This window comes from Anastrepha ludens, chromosome 2, assembly GCF_028408465.1.
Source record: "Anastrepha ludens isolate Willacy chromosome 2, idAnaLude1.1, whole genome shotgun sequence".
Classification (NCBI taxonomy): Eukaryota; Metazoa; Arthropoda; class Insecta; order Diptera; family Tephritidae; genus Anastrepha; species Anastrepha ludens.
Window position 1 is genome coordinate 75,947,833 of NC_071498.1, and position 9,446 is coordinate 75,957,278.

General features: G+C 35.4%; 2 protein-coding genes across 3 annotated transcripts; one reads left to right on the forward strand and one right to left on the reverse strand.

Moving 5' to 3' along the window:
* The first annotated feature begins 593 nt into the window (after nucleotides 1-593).
* Nucleotides 594-2,383, forward strand: LOC128871891 (39S ribosomal protein L37, mitochondrial). Of its 2 annotated transcripts, XM_054114045.1 has the most exons (5): nucleotides 596-868; nucleotides 926-1,273; nucleotides 1,341-1,621; nucleotides 1,685-1,854; nucleotides 1,908-2,383. In XM_054114045.1, exons 1-5 carry the CDS (start codon nucleotides 687-689, stop codon nucleotides 2,160-2,162), a joined length of 1,236 nt encoding a protein of 411 aa, XP_053970020.1. In that variant the 5' UTR covers nucleotides 596-686; the 3' UTR covers nucleotides 2,163-2,383. The 2 variants fall into 2 exon arrangements, with proteins under 2 accessions (XP_053970018.1, XP_053970020.1); XM_054114043.1 differs by having other exon boundaries at nucleotides 594-1,273.
* A 2,843-nt stretch (nucleotides 2,384-5,226) lies between these two features.
* LOC128871892 (protein arginine N-methyltransferase 1) lies at nucleotides 5,227-7,009 on the reverse strand. Its single transcript, XM_054114046.1, has 4 exons — nucleotides 6,800-7,009; nucleotides 6,472-6,726; nucleotides 6,183-6,412; nucleotides 5,227-6,125 (listed from the first exon to the last, which is right to left on the reverse strand). Exons 1-4 carry the CDS (start codon nucleotides 6,800-6,802, stop codon nucleotides 5,504-5,506), a joined length of 1,110 nt encoding a protein of 369 aa, XP_053970021.1. The 5' UTR covers nucleotides 6,803-7,009; the 3' UTR covers nucleotides 5,227-5,503.
* Between the last annotated feature and the right edge of the window lie 2,437 nt (nucleotides 7,010-9,446).

Sequence of the window (9,446 nt, forward strand, 5' to 3'; positions counted from 1 at the left end):
ATTTATTCTTATTCGTTATGCGTTCTTATTGTTACGCGTTGCACAAACATACAACACGTCTGACTGGGGCATTATAAGCGGGCGGGCATGGAAAATTGTTAAATTTTAGTTTCGAAGCAATTACTTATTTATAGCGGTTTGTAAGGTTATGGATTTAATCCCTTATCTCCGAAGCGGAAAACGCATCACAACTCTAACACCATTTTATCGGCACATGCAGACCACTTCGTTCTTGGTTTCCGTTTTTTCACACATCTGCAAGCACAATAAATAATTTTGATTTATATTAAATCATATTATTTCATTCTTACGATCCCATATTTGCATCCTTTTCTCATCCAATTGTTAACAGCGTCACAATTTTTTGATGCATTCACAATAGAACTAAACAGAGTTGCATTTTTCCATACTTTTTTACAGATTTTCCAATAAAACTCGGTTACTCCACCAGATTAACTCGAGGTTAGCAGCCAATCTACTTGTATGGATACCTGCCAGGCTAAGACCTAAATTAACGAATGAACCCTGAAAGTGGAGATAACCTCGTTAACCTCGTAATATGTAAACGTGCTATAAGGGTCTCTTTATGGTGATTAGATCATTCAATACCTGATACAGCAACTCTATGTAAATCAGCTGGAGTAATTGAATAATCTTGATAGAATACGTTTTGGTGTGTAGGTAAAATGCGGTTAACTAATAAATTATATGCCCAGCATTTAGGATGGACTTTCAAGAAACATTGGATCGTACAAAGTAAAAGAACGCCACGTGATACTGGTGCTGCAGCTGAGTTAAAAAAAATTGGAGTCTCCGTTAAGGATGTTGTTGATTTACCAGAACATGAAGCATATTGTAATCAAGAAAAGTATTTAAAATATAATTTCATATTGCTTGTCTCAAATAAAATTATAACTAATCTTAGGTTGGAAGCAATTAATGGGGGAAAAACCTCGCTTCGGGATGATAAAACACATCCCAATTGGAATTTAAAACCGTGCCATACATTTGGAAATAGTAATGTATTACTTGAAGGTATGAGTCAAGCACTATTGCTTACTAAGTCTGTTGAGATTCCTAGTTTACCAAAGTGCATTCGGGAGTCCATGGACGGTATTCAAATTAGTGGATTGTTAGAGCGCAAAGTTAAAGAAGCTGTTATGGCTTCACATCTTTTCTCTGCTGATCAAGTAAAACTGCCTAAGAGAAGGAATCCATTACGACCTGAATACAATTTACCTCGAGATTACGGCATTCCACAAAAACGTAGAGTGTGAGTCTTTTGTTTTGTTTTATTTTATGTTTCGTTTACGAAATACTTTTCCTAATTGAATGTTCAGCTCGATATTGATAAACAAGCTTCTCTCAGAGTGCGAGAAATTTGCAGGTCGGAATATAAATTCACAACGCCGCTTACTTGACCAAGCAAACTTCAAAGTAACTGTACCGAAAAATGATGACTTATTACTATTTGATGTCAATGTACAAAAGATTATAACGGCAAGCCGACCTCTTGATGCAATTAAAGGCAAATATGATTCTGAATTACCAGATTTGCATCCTATTAAGTATACAATATCTATGCCAAAGCAGCATGTATATATACCTGAAACAATTTATCGTAAGATATTTAAAGATTTTCTGCTTGTGTAGGTTTGTTAAATGTAAATGATAATTTTCACAGCATTTGGCGGCAACCTGAACGGCTGTAATCCACATACAATATTTGTAAATTTTAACAACGAGGAAGTTAAAAATATTCATGATTTACAAATAAACGTATCACAATTCCAAAGTCGTAATTTGCTTAAAGCGTTTTCTGTAGCGGCAGCACGAGCTAAACAGCTATATGGGGTATGATTACTTTAAAACAGATGATTTTTATACTAATGGCGTTTAATTTTCAGGATTTAGCGTTCAAAAATATCTCTAGACCTATTGTTGTTCAAAGTATACAGACCGATGGACGAACATTCCACTTCGGCGTATTTCAACTGAATACCTTACGTCTTGATAATTTGGAAGGACCCAAAAATTATTGGTTTCACCAGAACAACGAAGACCTTTTTCAGCTATGTGAATATGGTTCTGGCAAGCCGACTTTAGAGGGTTTTAATAAGGATGTTTTCCGATATATTTGTGCTTTTTATAGTAATGCGTAAGCATATACAAGAGTATGTCAATATGTGTAAACCTACTATGGAACTCTGTCTTTTGAATCAAATGATCATTATATACCCTACAAAAAATTTGGAGCATGAAAATCGTTTCAAGGACAGCAGTCACCAGTCGCTTTTAGGACTATAAGACGCTAATTTAGCTGCTGACGACTGCTTTCTAAATTTAATAAAAAAGGGGCAAAAGTGTAGAAAAATATGTCTTAGATATGCCTTTCGTTAATTATGATTTAATTATTAGGGAATTCACAAGTTATATTTCTATTTGGCAATTTCATTTGTAGAGGCTTAAAAAACTCCCCTCACGGGGTTTCTCACAGGCCATAGAAGACTGCGTAGTCATCTGTACATGATCGGGATATGGTCTACTGATTCTTGTCGATTCTGCAACCCAATCCAGGAGACTCCCATGCACCTTCTCCTTGAATACAGGACTATAGGAAGGAGAAGGTTGAGACACCTCGGCCATTTGCAGCAAGAAGAAATGCACATACGCTCAGTCAACCCAGCTCTATCTGAGGTTTAATAAGGAAACTGGGTATGGATGAAGTACTGTTATAAGTAGAGGGTACACCACGGTCTGATGAGTTATACGTAGCTACCATTGATAGAGATCAAACAGTTGAAAATGTTGTATTTATTAATTAAGGCCTCCTTCGGCAGCCAATAGCGGTCTCCCATGATGTTGTTGTAGCAGTTTACTACACACTGCCAGTGCAGTGTAGTCACCCATCGTCTTCGTCTACCTCATGTCATGGTTGGCCCAGGAAACATGCTGTTGCGACAGGTTGGGTCCTGAGGTAGAACGGTGTTATGTGAGTAGTGGTCGCCGTAAAAAAGTGAGAAAGGGTTAAGCGGTAAACATCCACTTTGGAACACAAGTTATTGACGTCATTGCCCGAAGTCATTTTTGAACAATTGTCAGCATAGAAGACCAGTAAGACTCTGGTGGTTGATGGAGTTTCGAGATGTAGAAGTTGAAAAGCAAGGGTGAAGGACATCACCCTACGGTACACCTTGCTTTATTCTCCTTTGTTTTGCCCACCTAAGCCCCCGAGCCTGAAAGATATAATTAACTAAACATTCCTTCAGCTGAGTCCTGCAAATGGCGAATAAGAGAGTGAATTACGTGTAGAGGGAACATAGCACATCCTTTTTGCTCGTGGTTACAGAGAACGTTTATGTAAGGGCATTTCGAGTTGCTTACTATCGGTCATAGATGACAAAATCCGAAACTCTTTTTCACGTGACAGCGCTGTCAAAATGTGTATTTTTTACAACTTCACAATATGTTAAATTTTGCATAAGTTACGGATTTTGGTATACATACATATGTAGATGTACAAGTCTATATCTATCTCAATGGATTTATGATGTTATAACCGTTACGTGAACAAAATTATAATACGCCTGTGTATAAATGTGCAGCATATGTAAAGGTAAAAGAATTTAATAGTAGAATAATAAAAATAAAATACACATATGGTAACTAAAATAGATACGTCTTAGTCTATCGATACCATGTGCCGCTTGGAAAAATTTAAATCTATTATTGAAATTTCGCTTTTTTACAAATGGCATCACTGCTTTGTTGTTAGCGTATTAGATAGTTCTTTTAATAACTAATAATTAATATGAATTTCTTTCAAAAATCGGCCGGGCGCAGCATTGCACAGTTGAAAAGCGGAGGCTTGTTATCAATCTTCGATGGTCAAACAATTTTGTTGTGATTGACCTTAAGACAAAAACATCCTCAGAACGACGCGATGGCAAAAAGAAAACAACTTGCTGCTAATTTAATTGTGACTTTTGCCGAGGTAATTTTAAGTTATCAAAGGCATACATGAACCTACCAGGCAGAATAGCTCGTAAAGTTCCTCTGTTGAAATAAGCAAATTTAAGGAAGAGGAAAAGCTTTGCTCAAGAGCACAAACCATGGGTACGAATAGGAGGTATGTAAAAATGGTATAATATACTTGGAAATGATATTGGGCGAAATATCAAACGTCCTAAAGAACAAATGGATTTAGGAATGCTTATCTTGATATGGAGTAAAACCTATTCACATCACAACCAATAAAATGGACAGCTTTATTTACAAGAACATACCTCAAGAAGTGATGCCATTTGCTGACGGGAATATGCCACATCTGTGGGCATTGAAGTCCTTGGTGGAGATTTAAAGAAGCGAACCCGGAAGTAAACATTAAAAAATAAGGATTTCTGGCAAAAAATCTAAGAACTATGGTATTTCACTTACATAGAAAACTGCTGTAGGATTATCAATTCTATGCCAAATCGAATACAAAAAGTCATTGACAATCATCGTGGGCACGTTGGTTATTGATTAAACTCAGATAATTTAAACAGCATTTTTAATAAAATCCTAAGTTCTTTTTGTAACGTATTTATTTCTATTTCGACCTATTTTAAACACATTATTATATCCTTTTTATTTTTTTTGTCACTTGTTTAAATTTTAAAAGATTCTTGAATTACGATTTATATTTGTTATATTAATCTAAGAAACAAATACCACATACATTGAATATCTATAATTATTAATTTAAAAAAATTGCATTTCCGTAATTAATTTTATGAACTAATTTGAATCGAACGTACAACATTAACACGTTCACGCTGGGACCAGTTTTCATGTTTTTCGATCGATGCAGCGTGCAAATGAATATACGTTACATTTCATTATTTTCTTTTTTCTAATAGCACAATCGAATGCGTACTACCGGTGGTACGCACCGTCCGATAAGACAATCTAGTGCGCGTTCCCACGACAGTCGGTTCTACGCAACCGGAACGACCCGTATATGTATGGGGAATGTTTAGGCTGATATAACAACCACAACAACAACAAGCTACAAGCGCCGACGTGAACGGATTAAACATTTTGTTATGGATGGAGATTTTTTTACTATTAAATTAATTATAGTTAGGAAAATTACCATTTTAATTGTCCACTTTTTTTAAGTGTAGTATTTCGGCCAATCTATAATTTGAATGTATGTAACGAGCGCAAATGAAACAAATAAAGTTTTCATGCAAATTTTACTTTTTATTTATGTCCGATTATATATAACAATATCCAAATATTATTTTGGTATTTAATTTGATTAATCGAACCGTAGTGATTTTTCATTATCAAACGGATCGTCACATCGAAAACCATTTTAAATCCTTTCGACGTACTAACCTAAATATTTGAATACAATTGTTATACATTACACTCGTGTCTTCATATGTATGGACTTTAAAGTAGTTGCTTAAAAAAATTGTTGGCATGAATTAAATCGTCGAACTTATACTTTTTATCAACGCATCCTATACGTGTTATGCTCATGAACATCTGAAAGCTCGCCTTTAAAATGAACATCAATTACAAAGTCTAAATCACGATTATTGCGTTCATTAGGTTTCATTTTAAACGTGCCTACAATCTCTTCTCCTTTTTTTACTGTAAGATAATCATCCAGATAAAATACTGTTTGTTTCCAGTGGGTGTACGTAGCCTCAGGGGATGTGCTAAAGCCCAGACGTTTATGGCATTTTGTAAACTCTATATTGAAATACGTAACCAGCGCTTGCACGAAATCGTTTCGCTTGATAATAAGGTTGAACGGTGATGAAAATTCCAAGTCTTCTTTTTTTACGGTATACAAATCGACCTCTTTAACTAAATAAGAGGTGGAAACAACTTGCTTAGGATCCACAACGTCGACAAGCGGCTCTGTTACGGCAACTTTTCGAATACAACTCATATCGAATCCATACACATCGTCCCACCAATTAATTTTTTCATCTTTATACTGACGGTCTTCAATTGCTGTTATATACAAAGTACCGCGGTCTGGAAACATCATACCATCTGGTTTAAGCCATTTGTCACGTGCATGCAGAACTGTGTCAAGCATCGATTCGTAGAATAAGCAATATCTGAAGTATTCAACAAATTGAGGAAATTTCAGATTTTTTTAAAACATATTATCTTACCCCATCCATTCTGATATGATTATATCAACCTTTTCTATACCTGGAGGTAACTCTATTTCCTCGATTTTGCCTTTTACAACACTGATGACATCTTGAAGGTTATTATCTATGACTACTTGACGAGCATATTCTACGATATTTGAGCAATCTACCGCAATGACTTTCGCTGCTCCAGCTTTAGCTGCGAACATGGATAATATACCTGTTCCACACCCGACATCAAGGACGACCTTTAAATATGTAATGGATCAGTAGTACTTACGCAAAAAAAAAACCAACTGTGTATTACTTTGCCTCGGAATAAATGTTTATTGTGATACATAGCGTTCCGGTATGTTATAGTTCGGACTTCATCTTTAAGCATCTCTTCGTGGATGCCGAAATGAGCATATGAATCGAAGTAATAGTCCCTCGAGGTCATTTCTTCTGCAGTAGCTGAATGTGTGGCCGAATTATCCGACGAATGCTTCAAATTATTAGCCATAGCAGCTGTCTCACTATTCGACTTGTTAGACGCGCCGGAATGCATTATCACATCGTCACACTTTAATGTAATATATACACGTACATAAATATTCACGGATCGATCCTAAGGGTAACAAATTCATGTTACTTACCATCTTCTTTCCCACTAATTTTCCTTAAAAGTTATAAGAGTACTCTTGTTGTCCTTTTAGTAAGAACATTTACTTCGATCTTGTTAAATATTCTCGTTATACGTCCCCTGAGCACACAGTTAATATGGTCGTCAAATCAAAAAACAACGCCTCGTTTCACCGCATGCCGCAAATTTTGCGATTATGCCAAAATCCTAAATGCTTGTATAGGGCGAATTTGACATTTGCCTAGTTGCCATTCTGAAAATAAAGGGTTGCAATATGTAGGATTTAAGCCAAACATAGATCTCAACTCAAAACAATATAATAATACGTTCATATATGCATTAATCACCTATATATCCGCAAAATTAATCTACTAGTTCACATATGACATATTACCTGCAGAATTGATAATTAGCTATCAATACTGCTTTGAGAGGTTTTTCTTCATAGAAATTATTTTGGTGGAATATTTCAGTGTTTTTGGTTTGTTTAATTATTATTAACGAAATGAAGAAAATCCAAGGAGAAGGAAGAGCTAATTTAATTGCGCTATTGGCTGCTAATAATAAACAGTTGGAGGAAATCCGTATGCGACGTTTACTGAGGTTGCGGTTGAGTTATGGCAGCAATGCGCGGGGGATATTCTATAATAAATAATAAGAGGACAAAACGTTTATGGAAACACGTTTTTTTCTGTAAAATGAGTCCCTAATTAATAATAATTAACAAAAATTGTATTAGAATTAGCTTTACAGACCTTTTTTCTTTGCCGGCATCCATTTCATTTAGTTTTTATTTTGATGTTAATCCTTACATTCGTAATAATAATTATCGATAGCACAGAAAACACAGGGTTTTATATGAAAAGTATCGTTATTATCTACGATTATTTTATAATCTCAGATTTTGGTAGAGAAATTTTGTATGGGGAATCGCGCTTTTTAATTACGGATTTTGAGTTAAGCGCGAAAAAGTAGATCATCTACTTATATGTGAACGTATTTTAACACTGATAATGGAAACATATTCATGTTCAAACTACACGTAGAATAAGAAGACACTGTAACCTTTTTTTAAGATCACATGCTAATGGTTTAGTCTTGGTCAAATAAAACGAATTTAGCTTATTTTTTTTAACTTCAGTTTTGTTGGCAATACCGTTAAAACATTCCATAGAGAACGTTAATGAATAGAGAAGTCTCAATCACAGGAACGTATGGAATTTTGTGGGGTATTCACCACATACACATTTTTCCCCAAAAGTTAACAGAAATATACTCAACTGGTCAAATTAAACCACAGTTAAGCAAAATTCATTTGTAATTAGGAACAAAGAATGTTAACGCTGTGAGCTAGCAAAAAACAAGTAGAGTGACTTAGAAAGAGCAAATCATCCAAAATTGTCATTGCAGCGTTTTTTGGAAAGGGAACCATCTTAATACATCTCCACGATTCTCTAATGTTATTTGCAAGAAAAGCATCATTTAGAGCTGTTAAAAGATTGCATAAGCTTTTGTCAGAGAGAGCGCGAATCATGTCACCGTTTATTCCATCACAGCCTCCTGCTGAGCGCCGTTTTTTTGGCATTTAGCACCGTGACCAGTTCATCACATTGAAAGACTAGCCTGGATACAGGAGTTGTATTGGGTAATTCCTGCCAAGCAGCAGAATTAGATGTTACCTATGATTTCAAATGCTTAAGGTACACATCATTGTTACCTGAGTTCCACTTAGAATCTGCAGAATAGCCATTTACACCCCTCAGGCATTTTACAAAATTCCACGCCTCTCTCGAATTTGAATTATTCGTCTTTCAGAAAACCTATCTTACGTCGATATAGAAAAAAATTTTGTTCCAGAAAAAAGTTAATAAACTTTGAGAATTTAGTAAAAAACGTGAAAAATGCCCTTTTTTACTTTCAACAGCTGTTTTGCGAAAACTACGACTTCCATTGACACGAATTATATATTGCCACGTAGGTTATATGTGTGTCTTTCGAAATTTATGTTATTTGTCTACCATCAGAGAACAAAAAATATTTGTTTTGAAATTTTCTCTAGTATCGAAATGTTCGGGACAGAACTTTTTTATAAGCTACTTCTTGCTGTTTTCTACATTTATCTGTACGCTCATGCGCGCACTTGACGAACAGCAGCGCAGCTGTCGAGCATTTAGAAGACATATTTTTTTATTTAATAATTTAATTTTTTAATAGCGTTTGAAATATTTACATGTTGGACCCTAGAATGGCCTAAATCCAAAAGGGGGAGAGATAATTAAGGTCAGACAACGTTCTAACTAGAGGCGCATTGGCACTACATATAGTTATAATGTCATTCTAAAGCCAACGCGGAAAATCTTGCAACGGCGAAAATTTCTGCAAGGAACATTAAACTGTATTCTTTCTAGAAGGACCGGGCTGTCAATTTTGCCATTAATGAGATCAAAGATAAATGATACTGCCTGAAAAGTACCTCTGCCACTTAATGGAAAGAGACTAGCCAAACGACAGCGGGATTCGTATGATGGTTTCGGGTCTGAGAAATTGAGTAAATGATTTATATGGACTGCATGATAAGGTCTTCAAATAAAAGCAGCATAGTCTAATTTTGACCGAAGAAACGCAGAGTATAATATCTTAAGAGTATATGGGTCAGTGAA

Bases quoted from the DNA above. Each gene is read 5' to 3' on its own strand.
- LOC128871892 (XM_054114046.1), bottom strand. The intron at 6,413-6,471 runs GTAATACACAGT...ACATATTTAAAG, and splicing joins AACATTTATTCCGAGGCAAA to GTCGTCCTTGATGTCGGGTG. The intron at 6,126-6,182 runs GTAAGATAATAT...TGAATACTTCAG, and splicing joins ATCATATCAGAATGGATGGG to ATATTGCTTATTCTACGAAT.
- LOC128871891 (XM_054114043.1), top strand. From the start codon at position 687: ATGCGGTTAACTAATAAATTATATGCCCAGCATTTAGGATGGACTTTC. The intron at 1,274-1,340 runs GTGAGTCTTTTG...TTGAATGTTCAG, and splicing joins ATTCCACAAAAACGTAGAGT to CTCGATATTGATAAACAAGC. The intron at 1,855-1,907 runs GTATGATTACTT...TTTAATTTTCAG, and splicing joins GAGCTAAACAGCTATATGGG to GATTTAGCGTTCAAAAATAT.